Raw genomic sequence first — 25,778 nt, 5'->3', positions numbered from 1 at the left:
GCACAAGCGATGGAAGTCAGTCGGTCTTGAGCCCCAAGACTGCTTGGTTCACGTTATATCCTTGCGACAGAAGCAACTTCGCACATGGTAGAGAGCACGAGACGATCCGAATTGCGGGGTGAAGCGGGTGCTGGGTGTTGTGACCATTGTCGATTTCTGCAAGAGCGGCGTAGGAGTCTGGAAACAGCAATCTTGGGCCGACACCAAGCCTGTGTACCTTCGAAGTACGACTCGTGGATTGTCCAGGGTCAAGCAACGATTGAGGGGTCACCACTCGTTGACTGTGATCACTGATGAATGTAAAGCTGTTCATCGCAAGAAGCCGAGGCATAATGAAATTTGGGATTTCGATTAGACTCAAACCTCACGCCTCAAACGGCTGTCAATGTGTCCACCACCTAAAGAAGGGCAGAAGCAAATTGAGAAACGGGTGTGCATGACCTTGGATTGGTCCATGGGAACATTCGAGGTCAACATGAAAGATGCATGGCAAGTGGCTAAGTTCACGCCAGGGGTTGAGATTGAGATGTGATTTGAAGGAAAGTCGTGCTCTGCGGGTGTGATTGGCTGCAACAGGAAAAGGTAAGAACGACTTCCTCTGTCCAGCATTGTCTACCAATGTCTAGACTCTAGATAATAGATCCGAAGAATACTCGATACTCGTGACTACCTGATCTCATGCCTACACATCTTTCTAAGAAGAGAGCTACCGTCGTGTCGTCGCATACCACTGAGCGCAACGTCCCATGTCACAGGTGTAGCCCTCCTAAAGTGGGAATGAGCCCTAGCAGTACAATGACTTGTAACCGTGCTGGCTTCCCACGCGTACTCCAATATGCTTCGACCATGACCAAACCGGCTCAATGTCCGAAATAGACAAGTACTGCAGGACCACTGACTCAGCTTATAGCACCCTGAAAGATCTTGGCCGCCAACTCCGACAACACTTTCGCCTTATCACTCTGATCCAGACTCTGGAAAACCTCATAGACACTCTTCCCACTCTTATCACGAATACCACCCAACTTGTTCCCTGCCACAGCGCCAACACTCGCTCCAACAAAGTTGCCAACGATGAAGCCCAGCGCACCACCAGCAGCAGTGCCGACCAGACTCCAAAACCGCCCGGTAGGTCTATTCCCATCACCTTCACTGAGCCCAGCGGCATTCATCATCTCCTCGAACGGCTGCTGGAACTGGTTCCGCGAGAAGTCGTCTGCGGCGTCATGTGTAGGTTGCCCCTTGCCGGTGAACCAGCTCCACGGGAAGCCGCCGCCCGTGCTGGTGCGAGGGATTTCGTCGTCAAAGTCTTCGTCGTCGTCCGCGAAGGACGCACCACCAGTCGCGGTGTGGAATTGTCTAGCCTGGTCATACTCCTTGCGTCTGGTGGTTTCGGATAGGGTGTAATATGCATCGTTGATAGCCTGGAACTTCTTCGTGCGTGTTGCTCGTTCGGGGGAGTCGTGGGCGACTCTGTCTGGGTGCCATTTTAGGGCGGCTTTCTTGTAGGCTGTCTTGATTTGGTCGACGGTGGCTGTAGGGGAGACTTCGAGGACGGCGTAGTAGTCGGGTAGGGCTTGGGACATGGCTGCGGTCTAGGCGGCGTGGCGTTGCCACCCAGGTAGAAATATCTTTGGAGCCTGAGTGCTGGTCTGACCGTTTGCTGCTTGACAAAGTAGGCTCACTGCACAACGCTGGATCGAGAGGTGTCAGTAACGAGAGAGCTGGGAGGCGGCCGATAGTGATAGTGATCTCAGCAATGTAGAGGGCGAGGAGGTCAGCAGGACGCTTCTTGTAGGTGGGTTGACAACAAGAAGGGCAATCCAACTTGACAGAAGTCCATGTGCGTCATGGCGATCAGCGGCAGCAATCGATACGAGATACGTTGCGGCACAGAGCCCAGGCCTGCCGTCCACTGCCCACCACCCTCAAAGTTGAAGCCCAGAACCCTAGCCGGAGCTGACCCCTGTCAATCAAGCTCGCGGGCGACCGCAGTTGGAGAAATAGTGAAGTCCAGCCACTCGCATTTGCAGCGCAGACTGTCGGTCAGCCGTCGACTTTTAGAAGATGCTGTTCAAGATACAAGTCGCTCCTGGAAGCGACGAGCATCTCACTAGGAAACTGAGCAACTTGCCGTGTTGAGCGTCGCTTGACACCGACCGCCGATGGGTGCACAGCCAACGCCATAACATTGTTACCCCCAGCTTCTCGAACGCTCCCTGCTCCTGCTCCGGAGTAGTGACTGAACGCTTTCCCAGCAGACTGGCAAAGCGCTGCTCCTCGCGCTGGTAGAGAGTCTGTCTACAACAAAAACAGCGCACCCAACCGCCGCGGCCCCTTCAAGAATGGGATTCTGGAACGATGGCATCCGCTCCCCCTCCCCCTCGCGCCACTCCTCCTCTTCCAAGAAATACTACGCCTCCCGCCCCTCCTACGGCCGTTCCTCCTCCTCATTTTTCTCGTCCTTTTCCAACGACCGCGGATACTCCAGATCAAGTTCGGCGCGCTCCCGCCCCGGCTTCCTCAACAAGCTCCGTAAATTCCTCCGGCAGATCCTCGCGTACATGCGCCGACACCCGCTGAAAGTATTTATGCTGGTGATCATGCCGCTGATTACGGGCGGGGCGCTGACGAAGATTTTGGGGCAGTTTGGGGTGAGGTTGCCCGTGGGGTTGGAGAGGATGGTTGGGGGGATGGGCGGAAGATCAGGAGATAGGTTTTATTCCAGAGGAGGGGCGAGGGACTTCGACGGGGGAAGTGCGCTGCCAGGTATGGGTGGAGGCATTGGGGAGGGGTTGGGTGGGTTGCTGGGGATTGCGAGGGCGTTTATGTGAGGCCATAGAGGGCTGGGTTGAAGACCATCAGAGACGGAATACAGCGGAGGACTAGATCTACGGAAAAGGAGCGGAGGCTCGAAGAGAGCCATCAGCTCCGAGCACTTGCCGGAGGACGGTACAGACACGGTGCTGAGGACAGGAAACAATATTGCACAAAGTCGATCAATCTGGTTGTCGTACAGAGCAAGCGATTCCGCAATGTTACATGTATATAGCGGACTGTCATCATGTTGGAATTGGTCTATTGGTTGGCTCAAGTGGGAGCCGATAATCTATCTGGTGTGGGCTGGCACAACGTTACTTTTTGCCCTTGCGCCGCTTCTTTGCACCTCCCCCGTTCTTGTCGCTCTCGACACCGCTGGCATCGACAAGCTCGAATCCGTTGTCAGAGATTTGACTCGAACTCAAATTCGGGACCGCAAGCTCTGGAGTTGGTGTGGACTCTTGCTCGCTCTCCGTACGCGGGACCTCATCGCTGGGTATAGGTGTGGTGTCTTTGAGGAATGGGTCGAATGTCTTGCGCCATAACCAGACCGGAACTCTGAAGACGGCGGTGTCGCGGATGGTAGGCTTGACAATGTCATTCAGATCGAGGATGAGTTCTTCGGTATTGCCATCTTCGTCTTCTTCCTCCAGATACACGTTGCCGACCGAGTCCACAATCAAGACTTTGCCGTTCTCTGCCGTGACCCGTCTACGCTCGCCATTGAGTGTCTGCAACTTCTCTACTTTGGGAGCTTTGCCGCTCTTGTCCTTGCCGTTCTTGCTCTCCTTTTTTTGCTGCTTCTCCATTTCTCGCTTCTGCCTACGATTCATCCCAGTCGTAGGATCGGCTGGCTCGTCGGCTGGGAGGTCAACCGCTGCAGCTCTGTAGGAATGCCCATAACGCCGGTTTCGTCACCCCAAGCCTGCTTGCGGGCGGATCGAATGTATTTCTCCATGAAGGCTCGCTGTTGCTTGTAGTTCATATTGAGGACAAAGTAGTGAGCGCCGCCTCCGCCAACCAAGAAAAGACCGAGCAGTACAGTACCCAGTCCAGGTCGAAAGCGGGTGTAGTAGTAGCCTGTGCCCCTCCATTTGGGAAAGCCATGTCTCATGAAGTGATCATACCGTTCGCGCTCTTCGCGGCTCTGCAGGATCTTGCCGATAACAGACAGACGTTGGTATCGCTCAGTAGCCTCCTTGACATGTTTCTTGATCTCGCCTTGCGTCGGACCTTTGGAGACGTGCACCCCAGGCTTCTTCTTGTCGCCAGGCTTTTTGGAAGATTTTGTGGATTTATTAGCGATGAAATTCTGCTTCACTTTGTCGGGATGTAGTGTCTTTGATCTCTTGCGCAGGGCTTTCTTGATGTCGTCAACGGTGGCCGAGGGGTCGACGCCGACGAAGTCGTAGAAGGAGGTGCCAGCACCCTCCGCAGTCTCGACTTCATCTTTGAGTCGGAAAATATCGTGGTCCTGGCTGGAGAAGGCGGCTGCCAGCAGCACAAAGCCTAAGAGGAGAAGAAATTGAACAGGCTTCATGACGAAGACTTGCCACCCCACGACACCTCCAGAATGTCAACGAATGTGTTGCACGCAGTCGTCGTGATTTCTAAGAGACGTGCTATTTCTCTAAGCGGTGAACAGCCCAAGCAGTGAGGCGACTGTGCAGTGTGGATGCAATTCGATGTCGTGGCGCCAATTGGGGAAGGAAAGTTTTGGAGGAAGTGCAAGCCGTGCAGTAGCTGATGACAACTTGGAGCCACGGCCAACAGGCGTGGTTGACACTGGTCGTGGGCGGGCAAGCGGGCGAGCAAGAGTGAGGCTCGAGGCTTGCAGTGACTACGACTGCCTGGATTAAAAACACAAGCTTGACCCTCTTTCCACGGGCTTCTCTTCTCTTTCACCTGAGGTACTCTCTTCACCTCGTCGAGATGCTGTCAACTGTGATTCCTTGAGTCTGTCTGAGCGACAGGTTCGAGGTGTCACTCTTGTCAGTCGTCTATTTTGAAGCCAATTTGTTTTGTGGGCTCTGAGGGGCACGACCTGAGTGAACACAAGGAGCGGTCAAAAGGGGCAGCAGGCAGGCACGCGCGGCTGTGCTCCCCTCTTCAGCCACTCGTCGAGGCGCAGGCTGTCCAGTCTCACTCATCAAAAATCCAATCCTAAACTCGCCGCGCAGCCTGGGGAAGGCACAGGCCAGGGGCAACAAAAAGTCTCGCCCGAACCAAAAGATTCCTTTCAGCTCAACGTGTCTGACTTTCCTCCCGACTAATAACAATACACTCTTTCGACTCCGTATCGCACATACACGCGTTCATCAATCCACCACTACTCGAATTCTCAAAAGACTCGTAAGCCGCGTTGTTGCATCTCGGAATCACACCAACTCACACATCAGTAGCAATCGCTGATTCTCCTCCCTTGATTCAGTATCAAGCCCACCAACCTCAAGCATAATGTCTCGAATCAACATCCCCATCGACGTGCTCACGTCGCGCTTCAACATCGGCGACCGCTTCTCTGGTCTGCGCAGCCAGTCTATCGGTCAGCGTTTCGCCAACCTCAAGCCTATTTCCGAGTTCCTCGACATCAAGAGACTGTCAAAGCCGCACAACTTCGCTGAGGTTCAGACGCGTGTCAACTACAATCTGGCCTACTTCTCGAGCAATTATGCCGTCGTCTTCATCATGCTCAGCATCTATAGCCTGATCACCAATCCGTGGCTGCTGTTCGACATCATCTTCGTCTCCTTCGGCATGTGGTTCATTGGAAAGATGCAAGGCGCTGATCTCGAGATTGGCACTTTCAAGGCGACGACATCCCAACTCTACACCGGTCTACTCTGCATCGCGGTCCCCATTGGTTTCTTTGCTTCACCTTTCTCAACCATTCTCTGGCTCATTGGTGCCTCCGGTGTGTCCATCCTGGGCCATGCCTCATTCATGGACAGACCAATCGAGAATGCTTTTTCCGAGGAGGCGGTCTAGGTGGTCGGCCGCGATCTCCGTACGATGTGCCCCATTGGGGAAGACCACCCGGGGCACGACTACCAAGAGGTCAACGAGCTTGGGCTGCACAACAGTCGTGGTCCGAATATGATGATCGGTTCGAAGAGCTCGAAACCGACGATGATGGTTTACACGGCGTTCAACTTGACCAACGGTATGGTCAGAAAAGATTCATTTCCGATGAGCTTCGTTTTGACGGGATAGATTTGGGTGGCGGCGATGCCACCCGCAGACGGCGTTCTGGAAAATACGACGATGATGATAATTATTCCGACGAGGACGAATACAATGGCTCCAGAGGACTGGTCCGGCGAGGTCAGATGCAGGTCATGCTTCGAAGTAAGGAGGACGATTTGGTCGAGAGAGCCCTTGAGAGGATCAGGCGTGCTCGGGCTCTCGGTAAGACCAACGTCAAGCTGACCCAAGCGGAGATTGATGCTTTGGAACGATCAGATCTCGGCCCGAATCCTCCGCGAATGCCACCCATGCCGCTTATTGCTCCTAAACCTCAAGCACAGCCCAAAAGCAAGAAGGCTGTTCCTGTCAAACAGAAGGCGATCGAGGCCAAGAAGAAAGGGACCAAGTCTTCCAGCAACTCGCCCAAGCCAAAGCCTAAGGGTTCTCGATCACGTGGACAGAGCGCTGCCTCTGACCGATCAAGAAGCAGTGCTCAAGACGAGGCTTTGATTCCTTACCCTATTACTCCTGACGATGTTCCGCAACGTCCAGGCTACTTCGGACGACAAGCGCCCAACGCTCTCCAGCAAGAAGCTCGCGGCCAGTATCCCCCGGCGATGCAACAAGGTCCTTATTCCTACTATGCCCATCATTACTCTCATCCCGATGTCCTCTATGGCAATCGTCCTCTATCCGCTTCCTCTCGAGGGCGACCGGATCCTGCCGAAGACCAGGACTGGCAGCCTCGAGCACGTTCTACATCCAGTCTAGTCAACTACCCGATCGATCAGCTGCCACAACAAGCTGTAGCAGGAACCCGCCGTGCTCCTCGCTTCGACCCCTCAGATCCACGATATGCATCACCGCCAAGTCGCCGTGTGGTCTCTGGCCCAGCACAAACTATGGCCAGAAGACAACAGGACGAGATGTTCCTTCTGCAAGGTCAACCGGATGTCAGGCAGTATCAAGTGGATTCTGGCAGCAATGACGATCCCATCAGCATCTCTTCCGAAGATGACGAAGAGGAAGAGGACTCGGATGAGAGCAGTCAGGGCGTGCAGGTCAACGTTGAGGAGCGTGGTGCTGGTAGCTATGCAATACAGACGAGGTCCGGCACCAGAGCAAACGGCGGTGGTAGCGGGAGCAGTAGTAAAGCTGTTGCTAAGCGGCGACGGTGAACCGAGTCGTTGGTATACATGAACGAGCAAAGGCGAATCGGATATTGTTCATAGTCCAACTTGACCTTCTACTTCCTCTCTGGCCTCAAAATTGACCAGCATCTTTATGCATTACCTTCCCCTCCGATCCTCACTTTGGTCGTCCATGCGAACATATTCAGAGGACGGTGGCGGTCATCCGGTCTGCCACAACGCTAGTCCTACTTCCAAGTCCCATCGAGGGCAGATTCCATTCGGCCGCAGTTACATTTCTTACCATTCTATCTCCCTAGCGAGTGTAGCGTATCCCAGAGAGACAGCCATGCCAATGGGACCTTGCTTGCTCTCTCAGCCTTCTCTCACAGTCGCTTCGTCAAGACCTCCGTTCAAGTGCACACACCAGGCAGCAACGCTATCTTTGACGATACATCAATACTGAATACCTCGTGCTCGAGTCACTAGTATGACTACTTCGGCTAGGTCCGCATCAACTGGGAGCTTCACTGTATTGGACAGGTATAAAGTAAGCGTGTTGCCGTTGCATTGTGATTCCTCTTCTTCCTCTCCACAACAGACCCAGCATGAGGATGACACTTGCCATGTCGAGATAGCATAGTGTGCTGCTACTGGATGGGGCGAGCTGCTGTCGAGGATTCCATTCGCGGTGTCAGCCTCAGAGGTAGGAGGGTTGAATGTGCTCTGTGGTTGCGGATGGACGTTGCTGCGTCTCTCCCATGCCGCTCGAGAAGTGTGGCTCTGCTCGCTTGATGCTCTGCAATGCGGCCGGATCGGTAGTGCCTGGGAGACGGGATGCTGCGCAACGCTAGCACGAAAAACGTGACAACAAGCACAGAGATTGACGATAGACAACGGATACTGGCATACCACAGCACATCTTAGCTACCTACACGGTGAAGCCGTGCTAGATATCACCCCAGATGGGGCAGCAACGTCCACCAGTCAACAGTATAAAACGCGCTCTGCGGCATCGCGCGAAACGCAATCAGGTCCTCGACAATGATATACACGCGTGCACAAAAGTACACAGCAAATGCAGCCGTGCCACCGATCGCGAACACAGGCGAGACATCCAGAGCCGGATTGCCCTCTGGGCTGTTGTTGCAGATGTTCAGCATCAAGGAGTCGTAGCGGAAACGGATAGACTGCCATGACGAGAATTTGGCGCCTGGTGCCCGTCGTCTTTGCTTCTCATCCTCTCGATGGGTTTCCCTTCGCTGCCGCACCTGTGCCTGCATCTTTGCCACGTTGTCTCTTGAATAAGCCCATTCTGCGCCTACGAGACCGACGAGGGACCCGAGCAAGATGCACGAACACACGCGCCACAGCAGGCGTTCTGTGCTGGTTGGGAAATGGAAGTGCCAGGCAATGAAGTTGGTGCCGAGGAAAGCAATGGAACAGCCTGTCGCGATGGCTAGGGTGCGACCAGTCAGAGGCAGGACGTCGTTGTCGGAGCGTCGACCAAGGGAGACCTTGTTCTTGGAGATCTCAGAGTTGTGTTTGTTGTGATTCCTCCTCCAAGGCAGAATGACACGGAAGATTCCCTTCAGGATGTTGATCAGGTATGTATAGATGAGACTACACCACCACGTCTTGTCGTCGACGAACTCGAGTGGCGTGCGAAAGTATGATCTTCTGGTCCGTCGCACCTCGTCGTCGCTGTCCTCGAGCCGGAGCAGTTGCTCGATTGTAAAGTCGAGCTCTATAACCTCAATGGACTCCACATCGGCCGGCTTGTTCTTCCAGAAATAGTACACAACCACACTGTTGACAATGATTCCAATGACGGTGACTTCCAAAGTCGTGACCGCTAGACCTTGCGCACCTCGCGCAATGATTTGGATAGTGAACCACAGTGCTTGGCCCACCGCAAGGACACGCACGAAGCTGTCAGCTTTGTTCCTATCGTCGATAGTCTTGAGATCGAGCAGGAAACATTCCTCGAAGCGCGCCATGCTGACTGCGTTGTGCTTCACGAGCCACAGGATCTGTGGTGCGTCGAGAAAGTATGTTCCCTCACCGTTTGTCAGTCGCATGGCGAAGCCGCCCATGTTTGCAAAGAAAGCATGCCGCAGTGTCCAGCGATCGTCCTGACGGAGAGCGTGGAAGAGTTGGACTGATGTGCGCGCTGCTTGCCATTCTCCTAGGGCGTACCCTGCCAGGAACTCTGGGCCGAGGATGGAGATGATTGTTATCCAGGTCTTGCGGACTAGATGGGTTCGTATTGTGTCGTAGGGCTCTGGTACATTGAGACAGATGGCTGACCAGGTTGACAGAAAGATCGTGGCGAAGCACGTCCATAGGATGTCGAGGGAACCGCGACCTTCGGGTGATGGTGTCCATCCTTGAAGAGCGTTCGACGAGGTGTTACTGGACATGTGCACCAGTCAATCCGTTTTTCTGTCCGTTTCTCTGACTGGTATAGACACAACGCACAGAACGGCCGCCGAATATGTAGCTTCTTTATTCCATGCTGTCGAGAATTGCATACAATTTGGATCCCATAGTCAGAAAAGCATCTGTGCAAGTATGATGTTGTGGAAGGAAGAGATTGCACCGTTGGGCGTGATGGTCGAAGAAGCTCTAGCATAGCAGAGCAAATAATGGTTAGCGGCGTTGCTTGAAGCCATGTAATCAGGAGTTGCTCGTATGACGTTAGCCGAAGCGGGCAATGAATCGCGCCGCTCCTTCAACGCCAAGAGCGCCTAGGAGCACCACTGGGCATTGCGAGGCTGTCGGATTATGGAATACGGGTAGTTCTCTCAGTCGTGGGTTCCTCGGGAAAAATGCAGAGAGGAATGCAGAAGCCTGTACGAGACCGGATGACTAGTGAGACTCGTGGAGACTCGTGGTTAGACCGGATGACTCGGTGAGGTACGAGCTTTTCGCGAGACCGGGTGACATACATGAAAACCTTGGAAGGCACCCATGCAGGACTTCTGTCGGACTGACCCCGCCCTGGCATGCTCCCTTGGAACGAGCGGTCTCATTGCTCGGGAAACAAGGACGATCCGTTCGTAGCATTCATGGTGGCAGTTGGAGGTGGACAATGGGACGAGTAAGTACCTCGTACCCAGCCACTTACATGTATATTTCCCTCGGTCCCCCGATGCATAGCTTATTGTGATCTTGATGTTGCCTTTTGTGACCGACCACAGTGGTATGAAACAGCATGTCAAGCCTCTCTTTTGCAGCATTGCGGCTGTATTCCAGATCTCTGGCATTGACGTTTACGATGGGTACGCGGAGGCGAGAAGGACAAGCAGGTACATGCAGTGTTTTTGTCCTTCTGTTCGTGTAGTCCAGCTTCTTGTACTCGTTTCAGACCCAGGTGGAAATGCGGCAGTCCAGCGAGAAGCATGGCTATTTCGTCTCATAGCTCCCGCGTCATATCTTCATGGGTGCTCACGTGGATGGAAGGCTTCATTGGTCCAAAACAGTGCAAGTCTCGAGGAGAGGAAAGAGTGTTACTCCTCGCTGTCTCTTTGATCAGTGTTGCTCTGCAACTCTTGACCATCTGCGATCCAAGTGAGACGGCAGTGAGAGTAGAGGCAATAGACCTGGAATCGAGGTGGCTAACGCCTAAGCGGAAGACAGACAGCTGCTCCCATGGGTCCGAGCGTGGCTACGGAACAGAGACGTTCGCTTTGTCGTTCAACATTGGCGGAAGCTGCAATGCGCTGAATACCGAGAGGATGGAGACCTAAAGCAGCTAGCTCGTGTCTTACTTACCTTGAGAGAGAGCAGCTCTCGACATTTGCAAACAGTTGACTGAGCCGCAAAGGACGGCGGTCGTGAGCCATCGGGACTCGCCGACGGAGGCAATAGGCATCGGCGTTGGCGAGTGAGGATCTTGACATGCCTGCTCTGATTTCGGATTTCGCGCGGATAGCCCGAAGTACGGCTTCGTTCGTTGTTCTCGCATCATGGTTGGACGACTCGAAAGTACGCAGAGGTCTTAAGCGACGGGCTAGCTGCCTCTTTGGGTAGTATTCGAGAACACTCGCCTGCGTTTCTTCTTGTCGCTTCCAGAGGCTCCAGATTCCGAATTTGACACCAAGGTCGTATGCAGTGGCCGTAGAGGGCTGCATCCGATGGGCCCTAGCAGAACTTCTAGCCAGTGGCGCAGCAATAGTACCAGACATGAAATCAGGTCGAGTGGTCAGCAGGGTGGAGTGCGGACAGAAGCGAGGACGAGGCGATACTGCATGACATGAACCCACCAGTCATACCTATGATCTGACCTCAGTCTCTGTGCTGAGCGTCGAGTGGCAGATCAGGTCTGCAAGTTAGCTGACACGAGAGCCAGTGGAGGGCTCGAAGCAAGCAAATGATCTCCGGGGGCGATGCCAAATGTCCTGAAGTCTGACTGCTGTGGGCAATACAGTGGCCTTGGCGTCAGGGACCAGAACGCTCTCTGAGCAGAGATACAGCAGCAGGGTACGAGACTTCTGGAATACGTGGCGAATCTGGCGAGTCGGTCGGGCTGAAGGAATGAATTGGACTATACTGGTCGGGTTGTTGCAAAAGTGTGCCACTTCAGTCGGTGGATAGCGTAGCACGTGTCCAGTGGTGCGACCGGATTGGCTGCGCAGTGTTGAGGGGCACTAAACGCGACTGCAGCATGTTACGATCCGAATTGTCTGCTAGTGAACTCGTTTCGCCGCAGTGACATGCGATGGCGGATTTCTGTAGTGACATGAGACAGCCCAGGATCGTGGTTGCTGCGATAGGCCCGTACGACAGGGTAAGCACAAAGTGCTGTGGCTCTCATCGAGCGGACCCGGCAGGTGTCATAAGATCCCACTGCGCTGGATCAGGTCCCACCGTACCTCTGTGTATAGCAGTGAAGAGCATACGGATCAGCCGATCAATGTATAGGATATTGACGTGATTCTGCATGCTATCAGCCGAGAAATTGGATGCCTCTCATTCGCGATTGTTCGAGTTATTTGCCAGTCGGCAACCACTGTACCGCGGGAAGCTCAGAGGACAGTCTTCAACCTCCAGCTCCGCTCGCCTTTCGCAGCCATAGTTGGCCGGCAGAGGGATTCACGTAGCTTATGAGTTCAGGCTTTTCCGTAACGCCGAAAGCACAGCTCAAAAATCCCGACGACGTCCGCCATAATGCCAAGCCAAGAGCCGTGGAAATGCTGATGCTCGTTACTATGCAGCGGTAGTCGCGATACTGATATCTGATGTCGAGGCATGAGAGTCTGCATACTCCTACGTCGTGGTTGTCGTGTATATCTATGAGTGTGTCGTCTGTCGTGGCCGTCGTTCGTTTCCGTCGCCACACTCTGGAAAACCCTGCTGCCAAGATCTTGGCGAGTCTTGTTTCTGCGCTTGCCGCTGAACGTTCATCGTGGGGGTGGTAAATCGGCCTTCTGTACCGTCCAGACTTTTCGGGGCTCGTCCTCCCAGTTTTCATGCTCAAACACATGGGTAGAGAGCAGCTCCGTGATAGGTGCTCTCCGCTCAGTGTCACTTGGGCATTGGCATCTTTCGACCACAGATTTCTGTGTATTGCTCGATGAATGAATCCAGAATTGTCGATCATGACTTTGACACGAGACGGGTCGATTTCAAAGAGGCACCGCTGAATCACCGAGAAGGCCAAATCGTAGCCCAGCATCATTTCACACCGAGCGCACCGATCTGATCCTGGAAGAGCATTTCTTGCTACGATGGGCAACTTCCGGGCTGCTGTTCAGGCACAGCTGATCCCTACAGAGTGTTGCAGATGTTCATTACTCAATGAAACAGAGAGTTCGTCGGCAAGGTCGTCGAATTGTTGTACCTTCCGGAAAAGACCACTGGTCCAGGCGAATCTATCAAGACATTTTAGTGCCTGCGCTTGCTTGCGCCAGAGCTTGGCATTGAACTCCGCCCGCCCTTGTTCGGTGACCTACTCACTCGGGTCTAGCATATTTCTTTTGCTCGATAGCCAAGCCCACGTGCGTGCAACTGTCGATATAGCTGGTCGGAACACCTCGACTATCTTCGCTTTTTTCGCAGTGCAGATTTCGTTCAAGTATGGCGCTCCAACAGCTCGATGCTATATATCGCGGCGCCATGGCTCGTCCCTGTGCGCTGCCTGCTCTTCAGCTCATCAAGCCTACTCCCAAGAGGCCGTCAAGACATTTTCTATTCTCTTGGATTGTAAGCACGAACCGTCAATATGGTGCTTGAAGCGTACACCTATGTTTTTGCCATTGGCACCTTCTTCGCCCTGCTCGAAGCGTACAACAACGGTGCCAGTAAGCAGCAGCCGGATATGTGGCACAGAACACGGCTAATCATTTGACAGACGATGTTGCAAACGCTTGGGCCACTAGCGTGTCATCACGCTCAGTCACATACCAGCAGGCTATGGTGCTGTGTCTTATTTTCGAAACAACAGGTGCCCTAGCTGTCGGCGCCCGAACTGCTTCCACTATCAAGAACGGTATCATCCCACTCTCAGCCTTCCAGGACAACGCTGGCGTACAGCTCCTGGCCTTTGCTTGCGCCTCAGGTGGTGCTGCCACATGGGTCATGTGGTGTACTCGTCACAATGCCCACGTTTCATCGACCTACTCCCTGGTCTCATCTATTGCTGGTGTCGGTGTTGCCACCGTTGGCGCCAGCGGTGTACAGTGGGGCTGGAATAAGGGGCAGGGACTTGGTGCCATCTTCTCGGGTCTCGTGATGGCTCCTGTCATCTCGGGCTGCTTTGGTGCCATCATCTTCACACTCATCAAGGTGATCGTTCACATGAGGACCAATCCGGTCCCATGGGCTGTCTGGACTTCTCCATTCTTCTTCCTGATTGCCGGTACTGTCTGCGCCCTGTCCATCGTCTACAAGGGTTCTCCAAAACTCGGCCTCGACAAGAAGCCCGCGTGGTTCATCGCCGCTGTCTCACTTGGAACTGGCTTCGGTCTGTGCCTCCTGGCCGCCCTCTTCTTCGTTCCCTTTGTTCATGCCAAGGTCATCAAGAGAGATCGAAGCCTGCGCATCTGGCACATCTGGCAAGGACCTCTCCTCTTCAAGCGCGCGGCCCCAGAGAACGCCGACGCCGCCCGCGTCCCCAACTACGCTGTCATCCAGCACGCCGGTGATGATGAGGAGGATTCGAGCTCCGAGACTGGCGTTACCAAGGTCGACCAAGGACACGAGAAGTTCAAGGACGAGAAGGGCGATGATATCTCCCCAGTCACCACTCCTCCTCCCACCGTGTCTCGCACCCTCGCTGAAGCAGAGGGCGCTTGCCGCGCCCCGTAACTACCAGGAAGAGTACAGAATGGCACTCAGGAAGGCTGAGCTGAAGCACCATGCCGATCTGCGCAAGAAGAGGGGTCCTCTCGGCTGGGCCATGCGCGTCATCCACCGCAACCCCTTCGGCGCCGGTTCCATTTACGAGAAGCACAACCTGATGGCTCTTCTCCGTCGTCTGCCCGCTTACCCGGTCGTTGCCCTCACATACGGTCTCTACTACGATATCCACAAGGCCCAAGTTGGCGTCCTCGGCACACCTGAAGGTTATCGCATGGACAAGGTCTACGCTCACGCTAAGAAGTATCCCAACGAGGTCGAGTATCTGTACTCCTTCGTTCAGATCATCACTGCTTGCACTGCCTCATTCGCTCACGGTGCCAATGATGTTGGTAACGCTGTCGGTGTGTGGGCTGTCATGTACGCTGCTTGGTCTACTTCCACCGCTACCGCGGCCAAGGCTCCCGTCCCAACCTGGCAGATCGCTGTCATTGTCCTGACCATCTGTGCCGGTTTCATCACCTACGGCTACAACATCATGAAGGGTATGTCTTTCCATCCCAATACCACGAAGTCTTTGCTAACCAGGCGAACTAGTCATGGGCAACAAAATCACCTATCACTCTCCATCGCGTGGCTCCTCCATGGAGATGGGTGCTGCCATTACCATCCTCGTCTTCTCCCAATACAAGCTCCCCGTGTCCACTTCGATGTGTATCACTGGTGCTACCGTTGGTGTCGGTCTCTGCAACGGAACACTCAAGGCTGTCAACTGGCAGCGAGTGGGTCTGTTGTTCTTCTCTTGGGTCATGACCATCCCCATTGCAGGCCTGATTGGTGGTATTTCCATGGGCATTCTGCTCAATACTCCTCATTTCGGTCAGTAGATGGGTTCGAGATTCGATGTGGCGGCCTGAGGAAGTGGTTCTGGTCTGCAACCAGCCGTGTCCTGGCATACAGGCACACGGGGCTGTACGACCTTTGTGACATATACATAGCAAGCGCTGATAATCTGGATTGTCTCACGAAAAGTGAAAGGCGTTGTATCGAGCTCAAGTAGAGTCAATCGTTTCTATTGAAAGCATCGATTCTTATTTTTCGTGACCTCGATGTCTTTGTCCATGCTTCAGCCCGGGTGCGAACTGTGGACTAATACGTCTGGCTTGACGTAAGCGCTCGAGTGTGTCGAGTCAGCACGCAAATCATCACCCTTCACCGAATGGACAGCCACTGGTCCCATGCGATCCTCGACCGTCTGAGATTGCGGATGTCTTTGGCCTACGACCGTTATGGTGGAAACAGAGGGGTATGACCGCTATCTCGGAAGCTTTGAGACTTGGAGTCAGTACTTGTGTTACGCTCAAGGTCACCTAAAACCTTGGTTGGAGCATGTATCTATTTCTTTTGATCGCCGGCTTATCCGCTGAACCGTCGCTATGCATGAAGATCTTGCACCACTACCATTGAAATTCGCCTGATCGCACTACGCCCATTTGCCCAACAGTGCCATCAGACCAGCGCCAGCACATAGCAGCACGAAGGCCGTCATCACCACCTTTATGCTCGCCTTGCGCATCGTTGTATTAAACATGAACTCGTGCGCAAGCAGTTCGACCAATCCAGTGTAGATCAGAATGCCTGCCGATATCGAGTCGAAGACGCCGTTGACGATCAGGGTTGTGGCCGACTCTGGAGGATACGTGTTCCGCACCCCGAGACCAATGGCGATGGCAATAGGTGTGGATAGACCATAAGCCAAGCCGAGAAGATAGGGAGTCCACCGACGACCCTTAGGCCAAGGTGTCAGAGCGAGCCGTGATCCCAGACCGAGACCCTCGAATGTCTGGTGGAAGATGAGGACGATGAAGAGCGTAGTGAATTCTTCGCCTGCGACGGCAAGAGTGAGACCGATGAAGACGGAATGGACTAGAAAGACATGTTAGCTGAGTTCCAATAACATGTTTCGACGCCGTAGGGGCACTTCAACAACTTATTTGTTGCTCAGTGAGCGGGGCAGACTCACATATTATTCCAAATTCGAGAATGAAGATTGCTGTCATTTGTGCCTTGTAATCCTCCAAGCTCAGCGGGCTTGATGCATCCTCGATGTCGGTGTGCTCGCGAGCATGGCCGTGATGATCATGAGCAGGAGCATGTACCGACGCACGGTGATCCTTGCGAGGAGTGATTTCTGGTTCTGGTATAGAACCTGGACTCCTCTTTGGATCGTCACTGTATGCCGCCAATTCCGCAGTTGTCTCATCGCCATGATCGTGTGAGTGTCCGCCAAAGTTGCCGTAACGCATGACCATGAGCTCGACGAAGAACAGTACGATGATGGTCATGAGGATTATACCTTCCACCCATGAGTATTCTGTGATGGGACCTGTCAAGCATGGATTCGTGAGCGCTTCTTCGGCGGGACCCAGCAAGTGTATGAAGGCTGTTGCTATGATGACGCCGGAGCCGAAGTATTTGCACGCAAAGAAGACCCAGTCGGGAATTCGGACTCCTTCATGGCGTTTGGCGAACACGGGGAAGACGGCACCGATGGACGAGGTGACCCATATTATGAAAAGGGCTGCAACACGAAGGCCTATACGACCGTCGTATTCATTGCCTGTTTCGCACGATGGGGCCTGTGCTTCCTCCTCTTGCCGTAGCACCAGGTTGGCGAAGCCAATGGCTGACATGTTGCACGGATGATGTCGCCAAAGACGTTCAGCATGAAACGCGTCTGCCTTTTGTCTGCTTTGGCATGTTAGCAAATCTCACAGGAAGTGCGAAAACAGTTTCAATGCAAGTTTCTGCGGGCCCTTACTTTTCAATGCGTTCAAGCCAAGAACTGAAAGTCTTTCAGCTGCGCTTGACGTTCCTTAGGACAGATCCGATAACTCGGTTGTACAGCACCAAGAAACTACCACATGGTTGCAAAAGGCTTTGTAGAAGATGTCTTGAAAAGTTGCAGAGGGTGAAGGAGAGATTTGCGTGGTTCATACCTCGTTTGTCAGTCTCAAGGTCCTCACTTCCAATCCTCATTTTGGAACTCTAAAAATTGCCGGCAGCAGATCCGTCACGTGACGTTATCATGATCTGCCAGTACTGCCAGTGCACGTCATATTTTTCAGGTGATGGTCAAAGAGGGTGTGCTCCTTCCCATCAACTCAGATACCTAGAATCGATCCTGCTTCGCCAAAAGACCGAGTCGACCGCGGTTGCGAGCGAAACCCAGGCAGTCGCAGATAGCCGTTGTAGGCAAGAACAATCGAAACCGTGAGAGCAGTGACTGATGAGGTCAAGACCTGGCTGTACCAGAGCTGATGCTGTCGAGCCTGCTGAACTGCCACCTGTTTGCGCACCTTCTCCGCTCCCCCTTGCTGAGCTCGATTCGAGCGGGCTTCTGTTGGTACAATCCACGTCCGCAATATGGGCGTAGCCTCCGTTACGCTGACTACTATATTGTTGACAATGGTTGTCCATTCGGGTCTCTGCGCCTCCTGCCATGGCAGTGCCTGAGCCTCATTTCCAACTGTGGACTTTCTCTTCCCTGACCTGCCGCTGCCCAAGAATTCTTGTTGCCTTCTTCTAGCCCATTCGCCCAGTCTCGGAAAGCGCCTATCCAGTGCCTCCTCCAGCCACGGCTGCGGCGCTCGGGGTCGGACGCGCATCAATGCCAGATATCCGAGGCACAAACAGTCGACACTGGCCATCTTGTTCGCGACAAGCCATTCCTTGTCTCCAAGGCTCTCTTCCAAAGGAGCCAGTAGATCAGTGATCACTGCGTCCAGGCGAAATCGGCTTCTCTTTGTGTCATGCCCGAGCAGCGCCTGAACTGTCTGCCTTGACTTCTTCAGCGATTGTGGGATTTGTGCGCCCACGCCCCCGTCTGAGGCCTCATCTTGTGCTGTATCCACGTCCAACCCGCTCAGACCCAGGTGCTCTGACGACTTCCTGGCTTTCTCGCGTAGGCAATGTGGAATAGACCAGCTACTCGGCCATGATAAAAGATCTGCCAGTGCAGGTCTGGTGCATTCGGTCCAGTTCTCGGTACTGACATAGAGGTGGAGATCGAGCAACGGCCGGCCACGAGACTGTATGAAAGAGCTATATGCGGCGCAGTCGGCTGCCTGGCTCGGCGTGAGATCTCTATCTAGATCCCATACATTGTTTTCAGCCCGAAGATGTGCAATTATGTTTGCGAAGCCGGCCACCCAAGTACTGTCATCCTTCAAAGCCGGTAACTCGTTCAGTGGATTGAGTGAGGAATCCGATGTGGCGACGAGCGCCCAGCTGTCGCGTGGCAGACATGTTCTGAGGTAGGCAATAGCTCCTAAACACGTAGGATCAATTGAAGGAAGACCAAAGCCAGGACCCCAGACATGCAACTCGAATCTCATATTCAGACGCGTCTCTCCATGCTAGCTGCAGTCTGATGGGAAGAACAGAGAGAGGCCTATTCGGTTTAGGCAGCGTGGGGAGTTACTCAGGCCTATGCCCGGCGCTAGTGCCCGAGCATCAAAAAGCACATGCATGATGTTCGAGTACCTCGACAAAGACCGGCAATGCACTACTTGCTCTTTCACAGTCGCTGCGTTGGTTACCTCTTCAAGCCAGACGGTAATACGGGACAGTAGCCTCAGTTCGTCACCTGCGATCGACCGCTAGCGAGCATTTTGAGTGCCTGAAGCTGACTCGTCTCCCTTGCTTGGCCCCTGTCGCCTGTCGTATGTCACTTGCCTCGGTTCGCTTACAGGCTTCACGAGCGCGCGTCAACTGCTTGTGGCCTTCACCTTTAAGAATATTCGCCAGGGTCTTTAATAAGCCGTGATCCTCACCCGTTTGGCCATTCTGCGATCCTTCTAAACTTCGCTGTCTTCTAATTCTTCTGATATTCTCAGCCCAAAGCGCTATTGACCGTTCGATCTCTTCCATAACGTCATCGCCTACTCTCCGCTGGCGGGAGCCTGAGAGCGAGAAATGCCAGTTCCAACAGCTCTGGCTGTGCCAGCGGCGGCGGCAGGTCTCGCATACTTGAATGCGAGATGGCGCATTCCGGACGATGTTCGAATATTGAAGGCAGTACGTGGGCACTGTGCATTTTCCTGCCAACTCCGTCGATATATGGAGACATACTGACATCGCCAAGTTGATCGGAGGCTCAATCGCCTTTAAAAGGAGAGAGCGAGCAGATCGAATTAATAGCTTCTATATTCTGGAGGGTCACGCCAACAATCCTAAGGTCGCAGATAAGACATTTATCATATACGATGGCCAAGCATGGACGTTTCGACAGACCTACGAAACTGTGCTTCGTTATGCCGGCTGGTTGCATTCCACCCACAAAGTCACCAAAGGCGAATTCGTGGCCATCAACATGATGAACAGCGCGCAAATGTTGTTCACTATCATAGCTGTATGGTCGCTTGGCGCCGTTCCGGCCCTCATCAATTACAACCTCACTGGGGATGGGTTCACTCACAGCGTCAAGTCCGCCAGTGCGCGAGTCCTGATCACCGAACCTGAGATCGAATCGAAGACACTTGATGATGCGACCCGCGCTGTCCTCTTGTCACCAACGTTTCGCAACAACTCCTTCCCATTGGAAATTGCCGTTTTGGACGGAGGCTTGTTGAAGTCTTTGAACTATTTTCCGCCATATCGAGCCCCCGACTCCGTGCGATCTGGACTTCAAGGGCGATCCCCTCAGGTCTTGATTTTCACATCCGGAACAACAGGTCTCCCCAAACCAGCACTTGTGACTTGGGAACGCACGCAAGCCTCCTCTGATACGGTCTACAGGTGGATTGGTCTCCGAAACGTGACAACCGCGAATCCCGACCGCTACTACACTGCCATGCCACTCTATCACAGCTCAGGATTCCAGCTCAATTTCCACGTCTGCCTTATCGGCGCTTGTACGATGGTTGTTGGTCGAAAATTCTCGGCATCGAATTTCTGGGACGACGTGATCAGGAGCGAGGCTACGGCAATACAATACGTTGGTGAGACCCTGCGATATCTCCTGGCAGTCCCGCCTCGGCCAGATGATCGTACGCGGCACAATGTTCGTCTTGCCTTTGGTAATGGCTTGCGCGCCGACGTGTGGGAGCGATTTCGTGGGCGCTTCGGTGTGGAGACCATCATCGAGTTCTACGGCGCCACGGAAGGTGTCGGTGGCACGTTCAACTACAATCGCAACAGTTTCTCCGCCGGCGCGATCGGATCTATCGGCAGTCTGACGAACCTCTTGATGAGCTCGATGTACGCTTTTGTTAAGGTCGACTGGGACACCGAGGAGCCGTATCGGGATCCAGAGACGGGCTTTTGCGTCAAGGTGTCTACAGGCGAGCCGGGTGAGCTTCTCGCCAAGCTTGATGAAAAAGACATTGGCGCCAAATTCCAAGGATATCACAACAATCCTGAAGCGACCAAGAAGAAGCTCATGCGAGATGTCTTCAAGAAAGGCGACGCCTATTTCCGGACAGGAGACGTAATCATCAAAGACTCAGAGCACAGACAGTGGTTCTCAGATCGCATCGGTGACACATTCCGATGGAAAAGCGAGAACGTCTCGACAGCACAGGTTGGCGAAGTACTTGGCCACCATCCCAAGGTTCAGGAGGCGAATGTCTACGGCGTTAGTCTACCAGGATACGAAGGGCGTGCTGGCTGTGCAGCAGTCATGCTCGAACCATCAGCTTTTGAAGGGGCTGGGCACCTCAAACCTGAGGTGCTTGAAAGCCTCGCGACGTGGTGTACCAATAGTCTGCCGAAGTATGCTGTGCCCATTTTCATTCGAACGGTGACGGAGCTAGTCGTCACAGGCACGAACAAACAACAAAAGCCCAAGCTTCGACAAGAAGGCGTGCAGCCAGACAGGATGGGCTCAGACAAGGTGTACTGGCTGAAGCCAGGCAGTGCAAAGTATGAGCCATTCGATGCTCGTGGATGGAGTGAGATATGTGGTGGAACGGCGAAGCTGTAGACAGGCGTATGTTTGAGGCGTAAAGCACAATGTAGGTGATGAGTGAACTGGGATTTGATATCTGATGCCACATACACATATGTACGGATTGTCTCAGACAACCATCACGGCAAAAAATGCCTCCAGGTGCATACGCACCCACGTTACGACCAATTTTACCATCAACATGTGGCTACAACGTGCGACACGCGTTGCAGGAGGACTCGCCTGCCGCGTGGACCTTTCATGCTCAAAGCCAAGCTGCAATGCCGTACGCGAACCATGGTGAAGGTGGTCTCTACTTGCCGGATGATCTGGACCCCTAAGGTATCTCGACAATCGTAATGATAGCCGGACGATTGATCGTTCCAGATCTGCGAGAACTCTTACATTCCTTCCAAAGCTTCGTAGCGTGGGTAAGCCCGCGCAGAGCTTACAGGACTTTCTCATCACCAGTAGGTACCTGCCAAAACCCGAACCTCAATATCTGCCTTGCGCTGTGCTGTGAGCTCTTACATGCAAATGAAAGCCCGGCTCGCTTCATACGATCACATCAATTCCCTTTACCGCCATGGCCACATCGCAGCAATTCAACTGCGATCGGGCCGTCCAGCAGCATTCCCTCCGATGGGCGGTCCGCTGCTCTTTGACTTTAGGTTATTGGTGACAGAGGCTGAAACCTACGTGTCCAATGTGACCAGATTTCAACCAAGTTTCATCACTTTGGGAAGAGATCGCAGCGCGCCAGTGTCCTCAGAGCAGAATGTTGCGCTGCACTTAGTGAAGCACCGCACTGCCATCCGTGAAAAGTTCTGAGCACAGTGCTATCGAGTACTGGTGGTCGTGGGAGCTGACGTTCAAGCATTATGTACGCCCAGCACGCAACAAGGGGTGGCTCAGCTCCTGTGACGAACGCAGGCGGCCCCCGGTGGCAGCGATCTGCGACGCAGCCCCTGACGCGAGCGTAGCCCACAAGCACCGGCTAAAGCCTGTTTCGAAAAGGCTTATTACGACGCTTTACCGGCTTAAATCAGTGTGGAGAAAGGATGACTTCAACGCGCAACCTGCTTCTGGACCTGCATCGTTGCCACAATCGTTGCTGTGCTGCGCCGCGTGCGTTCGACGTCAAGGGCGGCGAGGCCACCCCCCTTTGCCCGTCTCCATCAACGACTGGCTCGATTCTCATGCTCCGGCCTTTTGGTAAGGTTTAGAAAAGGAGCCGAGACACCTGTTAGTCGAATCTTCTTCAGAGGCCCCAGTGGTTCAGCTGCCCGCGTGAGAGACTGGTGGTAGGATTCCCCAGGATGCGGCCTGAATCCTACAGGTACAAGTAGCAGCGTACTCCCCTGCCTCCTTCCCAGGTCTTCTTCAGCTCCAAGTTACAACCACAAGCACTACACTCGTTATCCCACAAGCCCATCCACCCTCTCCAAACCAACTTCACTACATACCTCCATCATGCGCTTCACACCCCTCCTCCTCGCCGCGGCAGCCGCCTCCACCGCGAGCGCACAAGACCTGGCCTCCATCGTCAACGGCCTCCTCACTAACAGCAACTTCCTCTCCCTGGCCTCATCCCTCGCCACCGACTCGGGCTTCGCATCCCTGACCTCCGAACTCGCCACCATCACCGGCACCGACATCCCCTCATCGCTCTTGACCAACAGCGTCGTCCAGTCCCTCGAGAGCGTCCTGCTCGGCAACTCCGCCATCTCAAGTCTGACGTCCGAGCTGGCCACCAACTCTGAGCTCAGCAGCATTACTGGCGCGGCAAGCAGTCTCGAGAGCGCTGTGAGCACGGCTACGGACAGTGCTAGCAGTATGGCCAGCAGTGCCAGCGAGAGTGCCAGCTCGATGGCCAGCTCGGCTAGCTCGAGTGCGAGCGCGAGCGCAAGTGGAAGCAGCGGTGCGGCTGGACGGAATGCTCCGCTTATTGTGGGCGGTGGTGTTGCGGCTGGAGTGTTGGGGCTGGCTGCTTTCCTGTAGACGAACCACATGCGGTTTCGGGATCAGTGTGAGCTGGAGGGAAATTAGACGAAACAGAGGAACAATATTGTTCGGAGCCACCTTGCTGATATGGGTCGAAGGGAAGTTAGTATGCTTCATGTAGACCTTGTGTTCATATACCATCTATGTACACTATGAATGTACAGACGTTCGAAAGTAATTCTTTTTAGTGTGTCCAGTCCGGTCCCGCAACGTAACGTGCACGCAGTCCCTCGATGAGAGCCATTTCCTTGCCAGACCCAGGGACATGCGGCCACTGCCCGATCGGACTCAGTCCTTCGAAAGTCTAATCCATCTACAAGAAAGCAGCCAGCCCCAAGACACCAGCAGCGAACCCACCACCAATAGCCACGTTCCTGCCTGCGCCGCTGCCACCGGTTGCTGATGCGACCGCACTGCTGGCGGAGCTCGATGCTGAGCTAGCAGCAGACTCACCGCTCGCAGACGCGCTGCTCGCAGCCTCACTAGCGCTTGTCTCGAGGCTGCTAGCAGCGGCAGTAAGGCTACTGAGGTCTGAGTTGGTGGCAGCAACAGAGGTCAATGAGCCAATGGCAGAGTTGCCCAAGAGCACGGAGGTGACACTCTGGAAGACGGTGTTGGTGGCGATGTCGCTGGGGAGGACTGTGCCGGTGACTGTCTGGAGCTCGCCCACGATAGAGGCGAATTCGGTGTTGGTTGCTAGATCGCTGACAAGGGAGCCCAGGGCTGGGTCGGTCGCAATGGCGTTGACGAGGGAAGCGAATTGCTCTTGGATGTCTTGTGCGACGGCGGTTGAGGCCGCGGCGAGGAGGAGGATTGGTGTGAAGCGCATGATTGCTGTTGTGGTGTTGCTTTTTAGATTGAACGTGCGAAGCTTTAAGAGTTGCTGATAAGGAACGAGTGTGAATGTGAGAACAACGTTCAGGGCGTGGTCGGATGTGGTGAATGAGAAATAGACACGAAGTAGGTAGTGTCGAGGTGAAACGCCTCTCTCTTGTAGTCTTCCCTGTGGATTAATCTCTTCCTCAGCCTAACGAATGGAGCCATACCAAGTATTGCCCGGTCGCCTCCTTTTCGTTCGTATTTGGACGGCCTATTTTTAAGCAGTGTTTTAGGAGCGAATGCGTTCACTGCATGCACCTCAGTGGTCGAGAAGGCCCTCATCACATTTCTTCTGGCCATCAAGTTCAGCTCACCCGTCTGCTGGTGTCGCAATGCTGGATTACGCATCCCGATCTCATTGTGACGCGACAGAAATGCCATGGACGATGCTGATCCTCGCGGATATAATCAAAGCCAAGCAACAGCATAATGGAGATCTTCGTGTACTCAGCCTTTCAAGAGCGGCCACAATTCTTGTTCTTGCCAGTAAATCGCCGTTTCCTGGATCTGGCCCCAGCTAAAGGCCTCCCTCGTGGGAATCATTTGTTGATCAAGCTGAAGCAGCTCCACGAAGTCGTGCGATGTGAAACAGATCGAGTGAGGGCTTCTCCCAGCCCAGGGGTAACATCCCGCACAGCCGTAAGCGATTGGTCGACTTGGTGATAGGCGGATTCCTTGGTATTTCGGCTTGCACGCGGGTACGTGCAGCAGCGCGCTCGAAATATCTTGGACGTTTGTGCATGCAACGTCGTCGTTGCCTCAAGCCTTCTGACGATTACAGTATCATTGCCATATACATGCGTGCTCCTGACGTGGCAGTGTTAATCGACTGACATTGTAGGTGCACGGTAACGCCGATGTTGAGCAGATTTGTGACACGAAGTAGTGGCTGAGGCTAGCGGGCGATCGAAATTGCAGCGGAATCCGAGCTCTTGGCAAACCTCAACATCTTACCTAGCCTCCCGGATTGTCAACCTGTGTTCTTCAATATGCAAGGTTGAGAGCACGATATTGTTGGACGCGATTCTCTACGTTGGTGAGGATGTATGCTCACGCATCTTGCGGAAGATTACAATTCACGGCAGCACAGCCAGTGCGAACCTTGGATGGCACGTGGCATGGCTGAAAAGGCTCTACGAGTACCTTCCAGTATTACGTGTTATCTCTCGCCGTGCAATTCCACTCCAGAGTCCTCCTGCCGTAGAATTACAACCCACCACAATCACTAGCCCAAATCATCTATCACAGAGGTGTCCCCGAGGTATTCATCGAGCAAGCCATTCATCCACAGAACAACTGTATCATCGTAAGTGAAACCTATACCACTTTAACTTTATGCTCACATCAGATGGCAGACTCACGTCCGCTAAGATGCCGCCGCACATCGCAAAAAACATTCGCCTACACATACCATGGAGGCAAGACAAGGCAGTTGAGGCTGTAGGCATGGCCTCCATCTGGCATATGGAGCCGTTCTCTGCTTGAGAAAGACATTCCCGTCAACGTTC

General features: G+C 53.8%; 12 protein-coding genes across 12 annotated transcripts; 6 read left to right on the top strand and 6 right to left on the bottom strand.

Moving 5' to 3' along the window:
* Positions 1 to 899: 899 nt before the first annotated feature.
* On the bottom strand, positions 900 to 1,586 carry AB675_784 (uncharacterized protein; the record flags this gene model as incomplete). The annotated part of the gene is made up of 1 exon (XM_018148249.1): positions 900 to 1,586. The coding sequence occupies one exon, from the start codon at positions 1,584 to 1,586 to the stop codon at positions 900 to 902; it is 687 nt and encodes a 228-aa protein (XP_018006013.1).
* A 759-nt stretch (positions 1,587 to 2,345) lies between these two features.
* On the top strand, positions 2,346 to 2,834 carry AB675_783 (uncharacterized protein; the record flags this gene model as incomplete). The annotated part of the gene is made up of 1 exon (XM_018148238.1): positions 2,346 to 2,834. The coding sequence occupies one exon, from the start codon at positions 2,346 to 2,348 to the stop codon at positions 2,832 to 2,834; it is 489 nt and encodes a 162-aa protein (XP_018005858.1).
* Positions 2,835 to 3,134: 300 nt separating this feature from the next.
* On the bottom strand, positions 3,135 to 4,360 carry AB675_782 (uncharacterized protein; the record flags this gene model as incomplete). Its single annotated transcript, XM_018148227.1, has 2 exons — positions 3,135 to 3,642; positions 3,696 to 4,360. The coding sequence occupies 2 exons, from the start codon at positions 4,358 to 4,360 to the stop codon at positions 3,135 to 3,137; spliced, it is 1,173 nt and encodes a 390-aa protein (XP_018005752.1).
* Positions 4,361 to 5,277: 917 nt separating this feature from the next.
* Positions 5,278 to 5,808, top strand: AB675_781 (Prenylated Rab acceptor 1; the record flags this gene model as incomplete). The annotated part of the gene is made up of 1 exon (XM_018148216.1): positions 5,278 to 5,808. One exon carries the CDS (start codon positions 5,278 to 5,280, stop codon positions 5,806 to 5,808), a length of 531 nt encoding a protein of 176 aa, XP_018006035.1.
* A 24-nt stretch (positions 5,809 to 5,832) lies between these two features.
* Positions 5,833 to 7,184, top strand: AB675_780 (uncharacterized protein; the record flags this gene model as incomplete). The annotated part of the gene is made up of 2 exons (XM_018148205.1): positions 5,833 to 5,983; positions 6,034 to 7,184. The coding sequence occupies 2 exons, from the start codon at positions 5,833 to 5,835 to the stop codon at positions 7,182 to 7,184; spliced, it is 1,302 nt and encodes a 433-aa protein (XP_018005933.1).
* A 908-nt stretch (positions 7,185 to 8,092) lies between these two features.
* AB675_779 (uncharacterized protein) lies at positions 8,093 to 9,559 on the bottom strand (the record flags this gene model as incomplete). The annotated part of the gene is made up of 1 exon (XM_018148194.1): positions 8,093 to 9,559. The coding sequence occupies one exon, from the start codon at positions 9,557 to 9,559 to the stop codon at positions 8,093 to 8,095; it is 1,467 nt and encodes a 488-aa protein (XP_018005749.1).
* Positions 9,560 to 13,362: 3,803 nt separating this feature from the next.
* On the top strand, positions 13,363 to 15,325 carry AB675_778 (Phosphate-repressible phosphate permease pho-4; the record flags this gene model as incomplete). The annotated part of the gene is made up of 4 exons (XM_018148183.1): positions 13,363 to 13,441; positions 13,492 to 14,443; positions 14,478 to 14,983; positions 15,036 to 15,325. 4 exons carry the CDS (start codon positions 13,363 to 13,365, stop codon positions 15,323 to 15,325), a joined length of 1,827 nt encoding a protein of 608 aa, XP_018005467.1.
* Positions 15,326 to 15,921: 596 nt separating this feature from the next.
* Positions 15,922 to 17,131, bottom strand: AB675_777 (Zinc-regulated transporter 2; the record flags this gene model as incomplete). The annotated part of the gene is made up of 2 exons (XM_018148172.1): positions 15,922 to 16,364; positions 16,462 to 17,131. The coding sequence occupies 2 exons, from the start codon at positions 17,129 to 17,131 to the stop codon at positions 15,922 to 15,924; spliced, it is 1,113 nt and encodes a 370-aa protein (XP_018005841.1).
* Positions 17,132 to 17,602: 471 nt separating this feature from the next.
* Positions 17,603 to 18,835, bottom strand: AB675_776 (Metaxin-like protein; the record flags this gene model as incomplete). Its single annotated transcript, XM_018148161.1, has 1 exon — positions 17,603 to 18,835. One exon carries the CDS (start codon positions 18,833 to 18,835, stop codon positions 17,603 to 17,605), a length of 1,233 nt encoding a protein of 410 aa, XP_018005553.1.
* A 580-nt stretch (positions 18,836 to 19,415) lies between these two features.
* Positions 19,416 to 21,423, top strand: AB675_775 (Fatty acid transporter protein; the record flags this gene model as incomplete). Its single annotated transcript, XM_018148152.1, has 2 exons — positions 19,416 to 19,517; positions 19,585 to 21,423. The coding sequence occupies 2 exons, from the start codon at positions 19,416 to 19,418 to the stop codon at positions 21,421 to 21,423; spliced, it is 1,941 nt and encodes a 646-aa protein (XP_018006020.1).
* A 1,437-nt stretch (positions 21,424 to 22,860) lies between these two features.
* On the top strand, positions 22,861 to 23,388 carry AB675_774 (uncharacterized protein; the record flags this gene model as incomplete). Its single annotated transcript, XM_018148141.1, has 1 exon — positions 22,861 to 23,388. One exon carries the CDS (start codon positions 22,861 to 22,863, stop codon positions 23,386 to 23,388), a length of 528 nt encoding a protein of 175 aa, XP_018005739.1.
* Positions 23,389 to 23,704: 316 nt separating this feature from the next.
* On the bottom strand, positions 23,705 to 24,220 carry AB675_773 (uncharacterized protein; the record flags this gene model as incomplete). Its single annotated transcript, XM_018148130.1, has 1 exon — positions 23,705 to 24,220. The coding sequence occupies one exon, from the start codon at positions 24,218 to 24,220 to the stop codon at positions 23,705 to 23,707; it is 516 nt and encodes a 171-aa protein (XP_018005472.1).
* Between the last annotated feature and the right edge of the window lie 1,558 nt (positions 24,221 to 25,778).

Source organism: Cyphellophora attinorum (assembly GCF_001299255.1).
Source record: "Cyphellophora attinorum strain CBS 131958 chromosome Unknown Contig1, whole genome shotgun sequence".
Lineage (NCBI taxonomy): Eukaryota > Fungi > Ascomycota > Eurotiomycetes > Chaetothyriales > Cyphellophoraceae > Cyphellophora > Cyphellophora attinorum.
This window is presented reverse-complemented; position numbering and strand designations above follow the sequence as displayed.